The sequence below is a fragment of the Microcaecilia unicolor genome, chromosome 6, assembly GCF_901765095.1.
Source record: "Microcaecilia unicolor chromosome 6, aMicUni1.1, whole genome shotgun sequence".
NCBI lineage: Eukaryota > Metazoa > Chordata > Amphibia > Gymnophiona > Siphonopidae > Microcaecilia > Microcaecilia unicolor.
This window is the reverse complement of record NC_044036.1, coordinates 159933843-159954020: the sequence shown is the minus strand read 5'-3', so window position 1 is coordinate 159954020 and position 20178 is coordinate 159933843. Positions and strand designations below refer to the sequence as shown.

The following is a 20178-nucleotide window of genomic DNA, read 5'->3' as shown; positions in this document are numbered from 1 at the left end:
GGGTATTTTGGTGGTTGCCTTCCACAATCTCATGGATCACAATAAGGGTTTGTCTGCTTTCATTTCTTTTAAGAGCGTGCAATATTTTTTTATGGTTATAAGGAGTTTGCATATCCAGATTTATCACCTAGGACTCAGGATCTTAGGAAAGAATTCAATTATGCGTTTCAATTGTTGTTTTGGGTATGACCTTTTTTTTCTGAACTTGCCTAGAAAATGCTTATTTAAGCACTCGTGGGCAGGAGGATTTTTTTTTTTTTATCCAGTACAACGTTGTGCCTTTATTTCAAATCAGGAAGAGGCTGTTCTACTCCTTCTTCTTTATGATAGAGGGAGAATTGGCTGTTGGTAGCGAGACATTCAATTGTGTTTTCAGGCAAGTTTAGTTCTGATTATCTTTTTGTTTGTTTGTTTGTTTGTTTTATTTTTCCTAATGTTTGATTTCTCTCCGCCCATTCAATTGCTTTACTCTTGAATATTTGAAGAATGCTAACTTTTTTTTTTTCATTTTGATTTTGTGAATGGAGCATCATATCACCTGTTTTTTAAATCTTTGTGATTCTTATGAGTCTTATGTCCTTGTATTATGTGAAAGTTTTGAATAAATATATAAAGTACAAAAATGTCTTCAAGAAATCGGTTACACAGTATCCCTTGGATTCTATTTAGGTCACCAAAATTTGGGCGCCCAAAATCCCAGATGCACACAGAAACTAATTAGTCAATTAGGTGCTAGAAATTATTGGAATTAACTGGCACTTAATTGGCACTAATTAGGACTTACACACAGAACTCAAAAGGGGGCATAGCAATGGGACATGGGTGGGGCAGGTGTACTATAGAATATGCAGATTTCTGCACCCAGCTGCCCTCAGTTGAGTGTGGCAGGGCTACCAAAAGACAAAGCCAGGCCTGGAGCAAACACCCCCCCCCCCCCAGATACCACCCCATAGATGCTCCCTACCCACAGCTTGGAGAAGAGACGGCTGAAGGGAGACATGATAGAGGTATATAAAATAATGAGTGGAGTGGAACAGGTGGATGTGAAGTGTCTTTTCACACTGTCCAAAAATACTAGGACTAGGGGGCATGCGATGAAACTACAGTGTAGTAAATTTAAAACAAATCGGAGAAAAGTTTTCTTCACCCAATGCATAACTAAACTCTGGAATTCGTTGCCAGACAGCGTGGTGAAGGCAGTTAGCTTGGCAGAGTTTAAAAAGGGATTAGACGGTTTCCTAAAGGACAAGTCCATAAACCACTACTAAATGGACTTGGAAAAAATCCACAATTCCAGGAATAACATGTATAGAATGTTTGTACGTTTGGGAAGCTTGCCAAGAGCCCTTGGCCTGGATTGGCTGCTGTCATGGACAGGATGCTGGGCTCAATGGACCCTTGGTTTTTTCCCAGTGTGGCATTACTTATGTACTTATGTACCTGGGCCCCCACCCCACAGGGCCTGCTTACTTGCTTAATACATGTCTCTTGCTCCTGTGTGCTGGGACTACATTAACTCTGCTCTGCCACACTGGTCCTTCTTCCAGCTGCGTCCCCTCCCATGCTTGCAGAAACAGGAAGTACTTCATACAGGAGATGGGATGAGACAGGAAGAAGGACCTGTGGCCATCAGAGCAGAGTTAACACGATAATGTAATAACCTGGTACTGCAGCACACAAGAGCAGGAGACCAATCAGCCATGTCGGCACCTGGTGGGCCCCCCTTGTAGGCTGGGTCCTAGGGAATTTTGCCTCCATTCCCCTCCCCCATGGCCCTGAGGCTTTATATCAGGTTTCAGCACAGATAAGTCCTCAAGAATCGCTGCTAAGTGCTATTATATAGAGGTTTCTTAGCGCTAAGCAACCTTTATACAATTGGCAGTAGGCACGGATTTTAATGGCACCTAACTTTGGGCATACAAAATAAAGAGCCACTGTCCATAATCACTCCAAATTCAAAAATAGAGAAAACGTACCTCAGTGTCTAAATATAACATATATAAGGGCTCCCTCTAAATGCACCACATCACAGATCCTAAAAAAAATGCCACATTCTCAAAGTGCACAATATCTAAATGTTATCCTTAATACAGATTCACAAATATAAGTGTTTATAAATACTCAAAATTCAATGCTCATTATTCACAAAAATTCAAACTATTACTAGTCTTAAAAGACTGCACAGGCCCAGAAAACTCCAAGGGCCAACTTCTCTTAAAAACAGAGGATACCAAAGTAGAGCCTAAGGACCCAACATGGATCCGTGTGTCTGGAAGAATGCCTGCTTCAGGGGGGTCACAACATCTGATAGATGCAATGTTGCAATTAATAGTCAAAATCAAACCTGAGAGATGGCAGCAGTGGACAAAGTAATAATGTGTTGCCTGTTGGTGGCCGCTGGTACAGTGTCTTCAAACAAAAAGGCATGAATCAGAGGGAAACACCACGCATGCATGCATGTAAACCTTTGATAGCTTATCCTCCTGGGGCTGAAGTTCTTATGGGTCTGCAAGTGTGGTGTTTCTCTCTTTGAGGTTTTTTCCACCCACTATTATTAATATATTAGTGGATGTCTGATGCAGGTTTCAATCTAACTGAGGAATGTATTTAAATTATACCCTGAGGGATCCTCAAGCCCCAACATCTGAAGAATAAAGAGAACTGGAGCTGAAGTACCATCACAGCTGCAATTGCACTGAAGATGTGCCAGCAGCAGCTCAAACCTCCATCACAGCATGGTGAGCACACTGAGAATTGGTGAGTTAGTGCTACCCCATTCTGACCTTGCATGATCTCATGGTGCCAGGATAGAAGCTCGAGTTGCTGCCAGCACATCTTCAATGTAGCTACAGTGGTGCTCCAGATCCTGCTCCACTTCTGTGTATCTTCAGCTGGTGGGGGCTTGGGCTCTGCACCAGATTCTGAATTGGTGCAATCTGGCTGGAGTTGGAGGGGGGGGGGGGGGTGAGCAAGTGGAAAGACCCAGGTCCCTCCATGTTCCCCCTCCCCCCAACTTAGCCCCTGCATCTCAATCATTTTCCAAAATGAAGAGCCCTAAGCTGGTTAGCCATTTTCCTTTTCTATCTTTTTTTTTAACTCCATTGGCAGAATATCACCTCTATAGATCACTAGTGAAACCCTACCTTGAGAACCATATTCTGTTCTATAGGACACTCAATAGAAAGATAATTCAAAGAAGGCCATCAAAATATTGCAGAACATGCAATGTAAACCATACACAGAAAGACTGAAAAAACTACAGATACACTCTTTACAAAGAAGTAAGGACAGAAATGATTATGACGTCCACCATTACGGTATTTTGTAAGCCACATTGAGCCTGCTATTATGTAGGAAAATGCGGGATACAAATGTTACAAATAAATTAATTAATTTAAACATTTTAATGCCTAGCAGGTTTCTAAAGAAGTACAAGAAAGTGACATTTTCTATAGACTGTCCTGCTTATAATCGAACGAGAAAAACGCCCAAGTTCCGACCTAAATCGGGAGATGGACGTTTATCTCACAAAAACGAAGAATGCGGTATAATCGAAAGCCGAACTTGGACGTTTTCAACTGCACTCCATTGCGGAAGCGTACAAAGTTGACGGGGGTGTGTCGGCGGCGTAGTGAAGGCAGGACTGGGGCATGGTTATCACCCGAACAGAGATGGGCGCCTTTTGCCGATAATGGAAAAAAAGTATGCATTTGTAGCTAGAATTTAGGGCACTTTTCCTGGACCCTGTTTTTTCACGAATAAGGCCCCAAAAAGTGCCCTAAATGACCAGATTACCACCAGAGGGAATCGGGAATGACCTCCCCTGACTCCCCCAGTGGTCACTAACCCCCTCCCACCACAAAAAATGATGTTTCACAACTTTTTATTTTCACCCTTAAATGTCATACCCACCTCCCTGGCAGCAGTATGCAGGTCCCTGGAGCAGTTGTTAGGGGGTGCAGTGGACTTCAGGCAGGTGGACCCAGGCCCATACCCCCCTACCTGTTACAATTGTGCTGCTTAATGCTTAGTCGTCCAACCCCCCCCCCCCCAAACCCACTGTACCCACATGTAGGTGCCCCCTTCACCCCTTAGGGCTATAGTAATGGTGTAGACTTGTGGGCAGTGGGTTTTGAGGGGGATTTGGGGGGCTCAACACACAAGGGAAGGGTGCTATGCATCTGGGAGCTCTTTTACCTTTTTTTTTTTTTTTTTGTAAAAGTGCCCCCTAGGGTGCCCGGTTGGTGTCCTGGCATGTGAGGGGGACCAGTGCACTACGACTCCTGGCCCCTCCCACGAACAAATGCCTTGCATTTATTCGTTTTTGAGCTGGGCGCTTTCATTTTCCATTATCGCTGAAAAACAAAAACGCCCAGCTCACAAATTGTCGAATAAAACATGGACGTCTATTTTTTTCGAAAATACGGTTCAGTCCGCCCCTTCACGGACCCGTTCTCGGAGATAAACGCCCATGGAGATAGACGATTTTGTTCGATTATGCCCCTCCACGTAGCTCAAGGACTGGAGATAATCACATAAAATAAAAGGAAGGGAAGCTCAAAAGAAGATGATAAACACCTGGAAAAGTTTTATAAATTACGTCAGAAGTATATGCCTTGTTGTCACTGCCTATACTTGTATGCCTATAACCAGTGGATTCATCTTCAAAATATATTTTATATAATTACCTCCAAATTGTATACACATGAAAGGCCAGATTCTATATAAAGCGCCTAAAAAAATCTTTGCGGTAAACATTTCCAATTAAGTGTATTCTATAAGTAACACCTAGATTTATGTGTGGTATATAGAATATGCTTAGTTGATATCCCAGTGCCTAAAACTATGCGAATCCGTTTACATCGTTGAAAATGTGGTGTAAATCCCTGCGCGTAGATTTACATACACTGGGCCATATTCTACAACTACGCATGTAAATTTTGGAACACCCACGAAATGCCTAACGGTCTATGGACTTTTCCTTTAGGAAGCCATCCAAACCTGTTCTAAACTGGCAACGAATTCCAGAGTTTAATTACACGTTGAGTGAAGAAACATTTTCTCCGATTCGTTTTAAATTTACTACATTGTAGCTTCATCGCATGCCCCCTAGTACTAGTATTTTTGGAAAGCGTAAACAGGCGCTTCACATCTACCCGTTCAACTCCACTCATTATTTTATAGACCTCTATCATATCTCCCCTCTTTTCTCCAAGCTGAAGAGCCCTAGCCGCTTTAGCCTTTCCTCATAGGGAAGTCATCCCATAGCTGCACCCTTTTGAACAGCACACATTAGAACTTAGACACAGTTCATTACAGAATATGCTTAGCGAGTTATTGCGTAATTATTACCAATTAGTGTGTATTATTGCTTGTTAAGTAATGTTATCAATGCTGATTAGCATGTTAAGCCAATTAAGTTACTCATGCTATTATAGAATACACCTAGATTTCAGCATGGATCTTTAGGAACGCTATATAGAATCCAGGGGAAATTGCTATTTATCTGCCTAAATGGTTTTGAAAATTATCTTTACCAAGTTAATGCAGAATAAGCCGCTTTAAAACAAGGAGTGGTAACCTCTACTCCTTGAGTGTTGTCAATCAGTTGAGTTTTCAGGAAATTCCTAGTGAACGGACATGAGAGAGGTTTGCATTAACACCTCCTCAAAAATCTATCACACGCATATTCATTAGGGATATCCTAAAAATATGGTTTGCAGTCCTTCAGCTTTGGAGATTTTCCACCCTTGGCTTAAGAAAATGTCTAAAATGGGAATTGTAGCCATAAGGAAAAGTATACTGTTTATTCTAGATTCATTTTTAGATTGTGATAGTTTTCATAGGTTTAATGTAAGAATAATTGAGATGTTATAGTACATGACCCTTTAAACCACATCGGTCTATTTAAAAAAAACGACGTGTGTCTTGAATATTAATTTCCTACAATATCCAGATTATTCTTCCTTTATTCCATTAAAAGGTATGATATCGTACAAAGAATACAGGTTTCATCAGGATCGGTAGAGCTACTGGAACTCTGAACTTCCTATCCTAAACTTTTCAGTACTAAATCATTGGAAAGAACTTGCTAAATGACATAAAGAAAAGTCACTAGGGAAGTCAGGGTTCAATATTCCCCTAATGCTCCTTGTCACCTGGATAAGTCACTTCATCCTCTGTTGCCTCAGGTACAAACAAGGGGCCCCTATTTACAAAGTCACAGTAAAAAAAGCATATTGTCCTATTTTACCTCAATTCGCAGGTTAGTGAATCCAGCAGTAAATTTATTTTTGCGTTGCTACATCTGGGAATATTTTGCACCTGCCTAGCCGCAGTAGCACAAAGATGGCCCCAAGTCAGACCGACTGGCTGTTAAGGGGCTGAGTCAGTGCCTATTAAAAATACCCCTAATCCCCTACATCCCCCCCAGCACCCCCAATCCCCTTTAAAGAACCCTCACGTGATTCCACCATTCCCCAATAACCCCCCAACATCTTCCAGGAATCTCCCTGATGGATAGCAAAAGGGCAACAGCGCTCCTGACCCACTCGTTCCCAGCCTCAAAAGGTCAACTATATCATTCCTTTTGCACAATAATGAGCTGCTTTGCATGCATTTGCATGGTTTTCACCTCATTATTATGTAAGCAGTAAAAGAAATCCCATGTACGGTGCATTATTGAAAAATAACCCACTCAATTAACTAGCTTGTCCACTCAGGGCACAGGGAAATACCGTATCTAAATACAACTACCAATGAGCTAAATCCCCCCCCCCCCCCCCACACACACACACACACACAAAGAAGTGGTAAGGCCTACCACAGGAAGGAAATATATCCAGTGTCTTACTTCCTATCCCAACCATAGGTCAGCCTGCCCTTAGGGCATGCCTGGTAATGCTGCTCAATCTTCACAACAACTAGGCCGTTGCAGTCAACCACTGTAAAACCAAATGCCAAATGCCAGTGTTTGGATTGAATGTATCATTTTCAAGACAAACACTGTCAGGCAGGCTGAGAGTTTGCATAAGAAAAAAGTAGTGGCTGGCAAATGAAGGCCTGACCGGAATAAGCAAACTATTCAAGGTAGAATTCAAGCCAAGTAAATTTCAGCCTCAGTCGAGTATGACAAAAATGATCACTTTCCCTGAGAAGATCAAGATTTTCCCTGTGAATCTGCTTTGGGTTCTCCAGTAATCTGTTACAAGTTGTGCCAGAAATGGGACTTTTTGTTTGAAAGGAGATGGTCCAACCTGTGGGTTTGTCACTGATTTGTTGAATCAGGCGGTGAATCGCTATTAAAGACATTCATGTATCTGTACTGTCCAGCGTGAGAATTCAGTGAGGCCTGCCTGTTTTACAGAGGTCATTTACAGCTGATGCAGTGATGCTATTTTTTAAAAATATGTTTTAAAATGTTATCACAAGAATACAGTAGCGATAACTCAAGAGCAATGGCCAAACAGCCACCACAGTAAATAATGGAATCAGTATTTAGAAGAATTTCTTCATTTTCCAGGTCATTCGTCATACAACAAATTCCGAGCAGCAACTTATTCATGGTGGTGGTGGATAGCGAATGCAGCTGTGATTCTGTGTCACCAATTACCATGGAGCCCATAGAAATAAGGTATATCCTTTGTTAAGTCATGCCAAGTGCACTTGGTAAGGCGATGCTTTGAATTAGCTTGTTTTTGCTTTGCTATCTCACGCTAACACATTGATCGTTAATCACTTGATGAAAACCAGATTTAATAAATCATGGACTCTGTTGTGTATTTTGTCCTGGCTTGCTTTTACTTTTTTTTTCTTTTTTTACTGAGAGTTATTTTCTCCCACTCTACATTTAGTGAAAGTCCATACTGAATAGTATTTTTATACATACAAATGTCTGTTAGGGAAAGAGAAATGGGACTTGTTATACCGCCTTTCTGAGGTTTTCGCAACTACATTCAAAGTGGTTTACATATATTCAGGTACTTATTTTGTACCAGGTTATAACAAAGTATAAATGCTTTAGATTCCTTATATTTAAATAGATAGCTATAAATATATGTACAGTATTTAGAAGTCAGAATTGAGAGTCCAGGCCAGGATGGCTCAAGTTTCACAAGTATTTAAGAAGAGAATCTACTAACGTAGAGGCTGTTCTACAATACAGGAGAAATGGACATTTAAGTGCCAGGTGCATGCAGCATAAACATCCATTTCAGAAAAAGAAAAACCCTTGAAAATCTCAATGGATTGAAAAAGCAACCCTGACACTCTCACAGAGACCTGTATCCCTTGCCAGTTTGGCTTCTTGGGGAGACAAAACCTAAATGTGCTTGGTAGCAGGTGTAAATGCTGATGTCAATCTGTTAGGACATCGACCTTTATTCCTCTTCTGAAATGGGGAATAAAAATGTATCTTCTAGGCACACCCTAGTCCCTCCAAAAAACACACTCAGCCCACTCCCCTTTGCTATTTGCGTGCACTTGGGGTTTTGATAAGCATATCAAAAACCCAAGTGCACGTTAGGCGTTAGGCATCAACACCCGCCAAACACAGCAGTTTACTTTGAAGATTATGATAACCCCTGATGAAGGTCATTTTTTAAACTTGGTCAAGTTAGGTCATTCTTCAATAAAAGTTTATTTGTGAACCTGTGGTTGCTTCCTTCTTTCCAGGACCACCTCTGCTGTTCTTTGGACATCCTACAGTAACTGTCAAATGTGTGCATGCTAACTGCATGCTAATTTTTTTTTTTTTGAGGAGGCTTGTCAGGGGTCATCAAATGGATGTATCTATATTAGTGCATTCGAACTGGTTAGTGCAGGATTACCGCATGAGCTCTTATTACCTACAAAATTAGTTGGTGGTCAGTGCTCATGCATCAATGTTTTGATGGCCATGTGCTAAAGGCAACATTAGTGCAAGCCATTAATACAAAAAATAGAAAATCGGCCATTTTATGGCTGCGGTAAAAATGGCCTTAGTATGTGGGAAAAACCCATGTAAGGGCGTGCTAAGGACACTTTTTACCACGGCTTAGTAAAAGGAACCCTTAGACATTTATGCAAGATAAATGTTTATGTACCAGTTTAAATACAAAAACTGGGATCTGCTGCTAATAAATGACAGAAACTTCCTACAAAAAAGGCTGTCTACACAGTTAGCAGGAAAAAAGGCCTCAAAAAGCTTCCTGATCATCAATAGATCTGCTGAAGCTACAACAGGTCTCACGACCCTACTTTCATCCTTGGCCAAAAAAAACCTGCTTAACGTTATTTAATTAATTCATCGTGGATACTTAATGTATATGTTCCACCTTTATAGAGATTTCAATAGCATATATATCTTATCCTTTATAGTGAGAGAACCACTTTTCTTTTATAGTAAGAACTCTCAGATCAGCGTGTCGTGCTGTTTCCCTCTCTTCTATTAATTTTTGATGTGTAGGAAGTTTCTGTCATTTATTAGCAGTAGATCCCAGTTTTTGTATTTGAGGTAGATTGCTTGATCTGCATTCGAACAGTATTTAGTATGTACCAGTTTAGCCATAGGTAGTTATAAAGATAGAGGTGGAGGGGCATTTTCTATATGACATCCAAATCTGATTTTGGACATTTTGCAAAAAAAAGTCCAAATATTCAGTGCCTAACATGGTTATTTTTGAACCAGAAAAACATCTGCCATTTTTTGTCTTTCTTTTAGGGTAATTTTCTAACAAAAAAAATGTCCAAGCAAAAAATGCACAAAAAGAAGCCATTGGGATGTGTGGGGGCTAGCAGTCTTCCTAGACTGGCCACACAGACATCCCTGCAGAGCAGTGGGACAGCCTAGGTCCCAGGTACACATCACATCACAACCCCCTTATACCGTATGGTGAGGCTTCCAAGAATAGCAAATAATGTACTGTACCCAACTGTACACCTTTACAGTAATCCTTATGCCTGCAGATTGTCACCTATATGTGGGTTCAGTAGGTATTTTGTGGTTTTGGGTGTGCTCACACTTTAACCACAAGTGTACTAGTTAGAGTGGGATACATGTCTAGGTCCCCTTCTCTAAAGTGCACCAACCACTAGGCTACTTCAGGGACCTGCTCACTGCTCTAAGAGGAATGGCCATTATGTTTATTATACTTAATATACCGTATGACTACATAGTACAAAGCGGTTTACAATTATATCATCAATATCTGCAGGTGTCATAGAACCTTTTAGGGGGGTAGGAGGGGATCAGTGACCACTGGGGGAATAATGGAAGGCCATGCCTTCATCTCTCTAGTGGTCATCTTGTCAGTTTGGGTATCTTTTTATTGAAACAGATCTAGCCAAAAACATCCTATTTTTTGCCATGGACGCTTTTACAATGTTCCATTATCACAGAAAAACATCCAAATCGTAAACCCACTCTAGTCCCACCCAAAGCATGCCTCCAACATGCCCCTTGAGATTTAGATGAACTGCATAGAAAAACCTCTTAGAAATGGGTATCGAAAATAGTGATTTGGATGTTTATGCGAAAAAATGTCCATCTGCCACTTTGTGCCATTTTTTGGATGTTCTTCTGTTTTGAAAATGAGCCCCAAAGTATATGTACATACACACACATATATAAATCTACATTTTTGTTTATGAAAATAATAAAGTCCTATTTTCAAAAGGCATCTTCCCGAGACTAGAAAGATGTTTTAAAAATCTACAACTGTTAATGCTTAAATCAATCATTCCTGTGTTCAATGAATACAAATTCATTTAATGCACTAAAAAGATATGGCTCCTTAACTTCACTGAACATAATGAATCCCTTAAATGTGAACGTTTGAAAGCTCAGAAGATTAGAAGACGTCCAGAATCTTGTCATGGATTTCATCCTGAAGTAAGTTTTACAGAATCCAGATCTCTCTCGAGTCTCTCATAGTTCAGAGCTGCAAAGTGACCCAGAGTCTCCAGACAGATATTGAACTATAGAGTTTGCAGAATAGCATGATAGCAAATGAGGACCTTGTCGGCTATTTGGCCTCCCCAGCTGTCCCTACCATCACCGATCTAGTGAAGCATATCTCTACGATGTTAGCCTGACAACCTCAATGGTCTCTACAGTTCTTGTCTTTTTCACCTTCCCTTGCGCTCATGGTGCCTCTTTGCTATCAGCCATATTAGCTTAACACGCACCTACACCAGTGCAGGCCATTTTTTGGCGTGCTTTAGTAATAGGGCCCCTACGTGTTGAAACTGCATGACTATAGGATTGTGTTTAATGTAGACCTATTTATGCAGTTACCATATCTGGTGATGTGCTCAATATTGGCACTTAACTGCATAAGGGCTGACTTCACCCCCAAACCACCTCCAAATAGCCGGTTATAGCTTAGATGCTAACAGGGTATATTGACCGGCACTATTCAGTTGTGCCACTGAATATCCGTGGTTATCCCCTGGCAAGCAATTTAAACAACCAAACAGCAACATATACCCATCTATATGTTACAACTTTGCCTTACCCTTCACTACCAATTATAATGTTCTATTACGTATTGTGTTGACATTGCAAGTAGTATACCATGCTATACTTTGTATTGTTAGTTGAATACTTTTACTGCTGTAATTGCCTATTGCTCATGTTCGATCTATTCTTACTGTACACTGCCTTGAGTGAATTCCTTCAAAAAGGTGGTAAATAAATCCTAATAATAAATAAATAAATAATAAGGAAGGACAAACACAGCAAGAGTTTATCCAAATGTCATCTTAAATGGAAACAGGACACAACCTGGCCAAGTTTTGGAAAAACCTTCCTCAGGGGTCACATAGATTTCCATACTATCTTCACAGATTTAATACCTGTGTTTAAAAGAAAAATGAGATCCAATATCAAAAGCAAAAGAATGCAACCAACAGTATCTGCATATTAAAAGCTCTGGTCCAATTCCAAAAGTCAGTAACCACCAAGTCTGACTTTTGGAATTGGACCAGAGCGTTTTCTATGCAGATGCTGTTGGCTGCATTCTTTTACTTTTGATATTAGATCTCATTTTTTTTAAACACAGGTATTACAGTACATGCATTGAATTTGTGAAGGTAGTGTGGAAACCTATCAGGCTTATTTTCGAAAGAGAAGGACGCCCATCGTTCGACACAAATCGGAAGATGGGTGTCCTTCTCACAGGGACGCCCAAATCAGCATAATCGAAAGCCGATTTTGGGCGTCCCCAACTGCTTTCCGTCGTAGGGACGACCAAAGTTCATGGGGTATGTTGGAGGCGTAGCGAAGGCGGGATTTGGGCGTGCCTAACACATGGGCATCCTCGACCCATAATGGAAAAAAAGGGTGTCCCTGATGAGCACTTGGATGACTTTACCTGGTCCTGTTTTTCTTACGACCAAGCCACAAAATGGTGCCTGAACTGATCAGATGAGCACCAGATCACCTCCCCTTACTCCTCCAGTGGTCACTAACCCCCTCCCACCCTCAAAAAACATGTTTACAAATACAGTGGTGGAAATAAGTATTTGATCCCTTGCTGATTTTGTAAGTTTGCCCACTGACAAAGACATGAGCATCCCATAATTGAAGGGTAGGTTATTAGTAACAGTGAGAGATAGCACATCACAAATTAAATCCGGAAAATCACATTGTGGAAAGTATATGAATTTATTTGCATTCTGCAGAGGGAAATAAGTATTTAATCCCTCTGGCAAACAAGACCTAATACTTGGTGGCAAAACCCTTGTTGGCAAGCACAGCGGTCAGACGTCTTCTGTAGTTGATGATGAGGTTTGCACACATGTCAGGAGGAATTTTGGTCCACTCCTCTTTGCAGATCATCTCTAAATCATTAAGAGTTCTGGGCTGTCGCTTGGCAACTCGCAGCTTCAGCTCCCTCCATAAGTTTTCAATGGGATTAAGGTCTGGTGACTGGCTAGGCCACTCCATGACCCTAATGTGCTTCTTCCTGAGCCACTCCTTTGTTGCCTTGGCTGTATGTTTTGGGTCATTGTCGTGCTGGAAGACCCAGCCACGACCCATTTTTAAGGCCCTGGCGGAGGGAAGGAGGTTGTCACTCAGAATTGTACGGTACATGGCCCCATCCATTCTCCCATTGATGCAGTGAAGTAGTCCTGTGCCCTTAGCAGAGAAACACCCCCAAAACATAACATTTCCACCTCCATGCTTGACAGTGGGGACGGTGTTCTTTGGGTCATAGGCAGCATTTCTCTTCCTCCAAACACGGCGAGTTGAGTTCATGCCAAAGAGCTCAATTTTTGTCTCATCTGACCACAGCACCTTCTCCCAATCACTCTCGGCATCATCCAGGTGTTCACTGGCAAACTTCAGACGGGCCGTCACATGTGCCTTCCGGAGCAGGGGGACCTTGCGGGCACTGCAGGATTGCAATCCGTTATGTCGTAATGTGTTACCAATGGTTTTCGTGGTGACAGTGGTCCCAGCTGCCTTGAGATCATTGACAAGTTCCCCCCTTGTAGTTGTAGGCTGATTTCTAACCTTCCTCATGATCAAGGATACCCCACGAGGTGAGATTTTGCGTGGAGCCCCAGATCTTTGTCGATTGACAGTCATTTTGTACTTCTTCCATTTTCTTACTATGGCACCAACAGTTGTCTCCTTCTCGCCCAGCGTCTTACTGATGGTTTTGTAGCCCATTCCAGCCTTGTGCAGGTGTATGATCTTGTCCCTGACATCCTTAGACAGCTCCTTGCTCTTGGCCATTTTGTAGAGGTTAGAGTCTGACTGATTCACTAAGTCTGTGGACAGGTGTCTTTCATACAGGTGACCATTGCCGACAGCTGTCTGTCATGCAGGTAACGAGTTGATTTGGAGCATCTACCTGGTCTGTAGGGGCCAGATCTCTTACTGGTTGGTGGGAGATCAAATACTTATTTCCCTCTGCAGAATGCAAATAAATTCATATACTTTCCACAATGTGATTTTCCGGATTTAATTTGTGATGTGCTATCTCTCACTGTTACCAATAACCTACCCTTCAATTATGGGCTGCTCATGTCTTTGTCAGTGGGCAAACTTACAAAATCAGCAAGGGATCAAATACTTATTTCCACCACTGTATGTCATGCCAGCCTCTATGCCAGCCTCAAATGTCATACTCGGGACCATCGCAGCAGTATGCAGGTACCTGGAGCAGTTTTAGTGGGTGCAGTGCACTTCAGGCAGATGGACCAGGCTCATCCCCCCCCCCCCCCCCACCTACCTGTTACACTTGTGGTGGTAAATGTGAGCCCTCCAGAAACCCACTGTACCCACATCTAGGTGCCCCCCTTCACCTTTGAGGGCTATGGTAGTGGTGTACAGTTGTGGGTAGTGGGTTTTGGGGGTGGGGGGGTTGAGGGGCTCAGCACACAAGGTAAGGGAACTATGTTCCTGGGAGCAATTTCTGAAGTCCACTGCAGTGCCCCTTAGGGTGCCCGGTTGGTGTCCTGGCTTGTCCAGGGACGACCATCTCTAAGGGCGACCTAAATTTCAAGATGTAGAAATCCCCGACCGTATTATCGAAACGAAAGATGGACATCCATCTTGTTTTGATAATATGGGTTTCCCTGCCCCTTCGCCTGGGCATTTTGCAAGTACGTCCGCAGCAAAACTTGTGCTGCCCCTCCACATGACCCTTGACGAAGGTTTCTCTGAAACTTGGCCAGGTTGGGTCCTGTTTCCATTAAAGTTGACATTTGGATAAACTCTTGCAATGTTTGTCTTTCCTTGGATCTCTTATGCTGTTTCGTTGTTTGTTCTGCTTCTGCAGTACACTCCTCTTTGTTTCTGAATCAATTTAAACAACCAGGAGCTGTTTCATGTTGAATATTGACCCTGAGGTATTGATTTTCCAGCTAATTAGGGCTTCTCTGAGAGTAGAAAAAAATTGGTATTTTTTTTTGGGGGGGGGGGTTCACTCCACAGGTACTATTGCTGAGGACCTTTTCTGGTGGAATTAAATGTATAAGTGTCACTTGGCAGTGGTCAGAGCAGAAAAGGCAGAAAAACTGAATGAAGGATACAAGAAAAACTAGAGGAGGGGATAGTGTCGACTCGATCTGTAAAGACCCTCAGCAACACTATCCAGATAATACAGCAAAATATTTCTCTTAGTACAACAAGTGCTTTTAGCTGTCAGACCCATCGATTTTAAAGTTTTCTCTACTAACAACAGAGAGAAAGCATCTGTGCGAATGACACATAAAGCTATTTTTATTATTAGGTTTCATTTGCTCATTTATTATTATTTTTTCTCTTGATATAGCCTTGGGCTTGTGTCACTTTTTCCTTTCCGTGTGTCTGCAAGCTTTGCGTAGTTCTAATCATCACACAGCATAAAAATAGAAGTTCAGTTCATTAAAACATTTCAATGCCAGTTCTAACCTTTTCAGCCTGCTTGTGTGAACCACGGAGTGATGTTTTACGGACTGGTGAAAGCCAAAGAAGTCAATCGAATAGGCTGATTCAGCCTTTTCAGACCTGCGAAGTCTCTCTATACAGGCCCCTCACACCAGCCCAAAGGATTTGAATTGATCTTTCAAGTCTCAAATTGCATTTCACTAGGCTCGTTTCATGAGGCTACTGAATACACCCTTTACAAACACAATAATTTTCTAATGTTTAAATATTCATAGTAATCAACTAGGTATCTTGTTTAAACATTTTAAGAATTTTTTTATGATTGAAAGAAACACTTAGGACTGTGCAGATCATGCAGCTCTGATCAACCTAATGGGATCTCTAGGATTTTGACAAAATGTTATATGTGCCAAAAAAATGTATAAGAAGAGATTTGAAATCTGTATATTTATACCCTAGAGGAAAGGAAGGACAGGAGACATATAATACAGACAATTAAATACTTGAAATGTATTAATATACAAAGAGATCTATTTCAGAAACAGAGAAGCAGTGGACCTAGAGGACATGAATTGAGATTTCAGTGGAAGTCTTAGGAATAGCGTTAGAAAATACTTTTACACAGAAAGGGTAGTGGATGCCTGGAAAGCCCTCCCAGTGGAGGTGTTGGGGACAGAAAGAGTGACCAAGTTCAAAAACTAATGAGATTAACACAGAGGGTTCCTGTATAGAGAAAAGAGGGACTCAAAGCAAAACTTAAATGATTGTTACATTTTAAACAGGGCATAGAATGGTGTATTCCTCACTCAGCAGCAGGTACAATTCAGTACTACAATATAGATCTTTATCTAATTACCGCACGGGTCACATAGTAGTCGGGTAGTAATGTGAAATTGATGTGCGTTGGGCATGTGTAGGCATCTACGCATCTTAGTAAAAAGGCCCCTATATTACTATCAGGCTTATTTTCAAAAGTGATTGCCGGCTATCTTCCGACATAAATCGTGAGATGGCCGGCAATCTATCAAAAGCGGCGAAATCGGTATAATCGAAAGCTGCTTTTTTTGACACTATTGCTGCTTTCCTGTCGCCGAGCCAGCGAAGGTTCAAGGGGGCATGTCGGTGGCGTAACGAAGGCGGGACATGGGCGGGCATGGGCGTGGCTACCAGATGGCCGGCTTTCACGGATAATGGAAAAAAAAGCGTTGTTAATCATTATTTCGCCAGGTTTATTTGGTCCTTTTATTTTCACTACCAAGCCTCAAAAAGGTGCCCCAACTCACCAGATGACCACCAGAGGAAATGGGGGATGACCTCCCCATACTCCTCCAGTGGTCACCAACCCCCTCCCACACTAAAAAAATAAAAACTTTTTTTGCCAGCTTGTATGCCAGCCTCAAATGTCATACCCAGCTCCCTGACAGCAGTATGCAAGTCCCTGGAGCAGTTTTAATGGGTAAAGTGCAATTCAGGCAGGCAGACCCAGGTCCATCCCCCCCTACCTGTTACACTTGTGATGCTAAGTGTTGAGCCCTCCAACCCCCCCCCCCCAAAAAAAACCCACTGTACCCACATATAGGTGCCCCCCTTCACCCATAAGGTCTATGGTAATGGTGTAGAGTTGTGGAGAGTGGGTTTGGGGGGGATTTGGGGGGCTCAGCACCCAAGGTAAGGGAGCTATGCACCTGAGAGCTATTTGTGTATTTTTTAAAAAATTTTTAGAAGTGCCCCCTAGGGTGCCCGATTGGTGTCCTGGCATGTGAGGGGGACCAGTGCACTACAGATACTGGCTCCTCCCATGTCCAAATGCCTTGGATTTTGCCAGGTTTGAGATGGCCGGCATTTTTTTCCATTATCGCTGAAAAACAAAACCAGCGATCTCAAACCCGGCGAACTCTGGCATTTGGCTGGGACAAACCGTATTATCGAAAGAAAAGATGGCCGGCCATCTTTTTCGATAATACGGTTACGGCCAGCTGTTGCGTCACCACCAAAATAGATCACCAGCGATCTATTGTGCCGGCGCCGTTCGATTATGCCCCTCAAAGTGTGCAGGGCTGCAGCATAACATAGCATCCTGCCACTTCTTCCTTTTCCCCTCTCTTTCTACACTGCCATCCCTTTCACCTATATTCTCCCAAGCCATCATTCAAGCTTTAGTGAAAGCGAAACCTTGACCAGGCTTGCAGTCCAAGAGGATGCTGGAAATTTTGAGCAGGTTATGTGAAGGCCCATTAAACGTCAACATAACCTGCAGCCATGTTAGCATGGTAGATCATTTCGATTGAGTTCCCACCCCACCCATATCAAATGTAACATGAGAGATCTTTTGACACCTTTAATCAATCCTCTGTATTATTTGTCACACCTATGGTCAGAATACAGGTGCAGTTGCAGTAAAAGGGGCCTGTGCTAGTGTCACTGCATGTTTTTGCTGCACGCAGAGGGTAAAAAGTCTGAAAAAAGAAATGGCCATGCGGTAAGTTCACACGTGCCGTGTAGCCATTTTGGGGGAGAACACTTACCACCACCCATTGAGGTGGTGGTATGAACTCCTTCACTTACCCGGTGGCGGGCAGTACGTAGCGCTGCCCGATTACAGCTAGGTAACCCTGAAATGGTCCATGCTGCAGGTGGAATTACCTCGAGGCTGCTGCGGTAGCCCGGCGGTAATTCTAGATTGGCACATGGCAAGTGTATTGCCTGGCGCCAACCCTTTATTAAAATGGCCCCTTAAAGTCCTTCTCTTCAGTAAGCGCATCTTTATAGGGGGTCAGAAAAATAACCCCTACACATGTATCCCTTTCCTCACTGAGGAGAACAAGGCAAGGACTAGTATGACTTTTTAGCACAGAAATATGGCAGAGTCTGGGACAATTCTCATTCCTGCTATTCAGGCCTAGCTTGGGTTTGTACTCAGTCCAGTTGAAAATAGGGATGTGCATTCATGTGAAATGACATGGCAAATGTCAATGACGCTGCCCATGTTGTTTTATGTCATTAGCAAATGAAAAAGAGCAGAAAAACATGACTTTTTTTTTCATTTGCCATCAATAGTGCACACGCTTCCTAAAGAATAAGCAGTCTTTTGAACAAGTGTGCACTTTTCACAGGGATTACGTGCTCTTCTTAAAATGTGTGAGCTATTTATGAAGAGGACATGCTCTTTCTTAAATAGAACACCCTCTTTGCAAATAGTGTTCACCCTTTAGGAAGTGTACTCATTCTTTGTGATACATGTGTGCTCTTTCCAAAAGAATACATACTTGACAATATAGTTCCCATAACAAAAAAAATGCCTTGAAAACGCCAAACAAAACCAACATATAGGAAACAACATGAAACCAAACTTTTCGGGCTGCACAGCCCTAACTGAAAATGATAGAGGTAAAGCCATGAAAAGCCTAGTTGGGTCTCAAGGAGGATAATCCACCATCACCACAGGTTATTAGCTCAGATATATTCACAACAGGCCAAATTCTATAAAGGGCACCTTAAAAATCGTTGTTGTAAAACCATATGTTTAATGAAATTCTATAAACTATGCCTAAAGTTAGGCAAAGTTTATAGAATATGCTCACGCACCATTCTTGCAACTAAAATTTAGGTGCACCCATTTAGACCACCTAAAACCAGGCCTAAATACATTTGCCTAACTTAGACGCAGATCAGGTGTATTCCATAAAAGTGCACATAATTTTTTGAAATATCCATGACCCGCCCATTCCACGCCCATGGCCACATCCCCTTTTTGATTATACACATTAGAATTTACGTGCACCGCGTTATAGAATACTCCTAGAAAGTTGTGGATGTAAATTCTATTTAAAGACAATTAGTGCCACTAATTGGTTGGTAAGTATCAATTATCGGCGCTGATTAGCTTGTCAATCAATTAAGTTGTGAATGCAGTTTGGCCATTTATAGAATTTGGGGGAATGTCATTAAGAATATACAAGTTTGCATCAAAGCTATGACCACTATTTTCCAGTTTATTGTTAATTGCTCAAAGCAAAAACTCAACAAGGTTTCTAGAGAGGGAGAGGAGATGGAAATGGTGTACTGATGCCCTCATTATGAATTTTTCTATCTTATAACACCTGTGGATGCTTTTAAGTAACCTTGAACACTGCAAACATTTGTTGTATCTTCATAAGTGTTAACACAGAATTGTTATTTTCCTTAGGAAAATGCAAGAGAGTGCGGTGGAGTTCTAGGTATCAGTGCACATCCCTTCACTGTTGCTCTCCCTCTACTTTTGACACTCTTTTCAAGGTGACATTGCCTGGCTCGATCACATGGCATGCTAAGTACATAAACTGTGAACTGAAAAAAAAAGGTGCCGCATGGAGGAAATGAAATATAGTTGAACATCAGCATTTCATACATTTGAAACTTTTGGCGAATATGAACTGTCAAAAGATACATTGAAAAAAACATTTCACCTTTTTACTTTGCAACTCATACAGATGTGAACTCGCCACATGATAGTCACAATTCATCAAAGAGAGGACTTCAACCGATAGACACTACTGTCCGATACCTTCAGCTTTGCCTCATGTAAAACAATTTAAACATGATGTTCTTTTTAAATAAAGTATATCAAAATTACTACTTTAGTGTGCGATTTTTTTTTCTCTTTGTTCTCACAAGGGCCCTTTTACTAAGCAGCACTAAAAAGTGGTCTGTGGTGGCTGTAGCCCCAATGCAGGTCTTTCGCACGTGCTGAGGCCACTTTTAGTGCTGCTGGTAAAAGGCAGATTTTTCTATTTTCCGATAACAACCACACGCTAATTTCCCCATTATCACATGGCCAT

General features: G+C 41.9%; 1 protein-coding gene across 1 annotated transcript in view; it reads left to right on the top strand.

The window, feature by feature from the left end:
- Nucleotides 1–19921, top strand: part of CACNA2D3 (calcium voltage-gated channel auxiliary subunit alpha2delta 3) — an 877278-nt gene extending 857357 nt beyond the window's left edge. The window contains exons 35-37 of the mRNA XM_030205518.1: nt 7523–7635; nt 10788–10870; nt 19548–19921. Coding sequence (XP_030061378.1) covers nt 7523–7635; nt 10788–10870; nt 19548–19640 — 289 coding nt within the window. The 3' untranslated portion in view covers nt 19641–19921. The remainder of the gene's footprint in view (nt 1–7522; nt 7636–10787; nt 10871–19547) is intronic.
- The last annotated feature ends 257 nt before the right edge of the window (nt 19922–20178 follow it).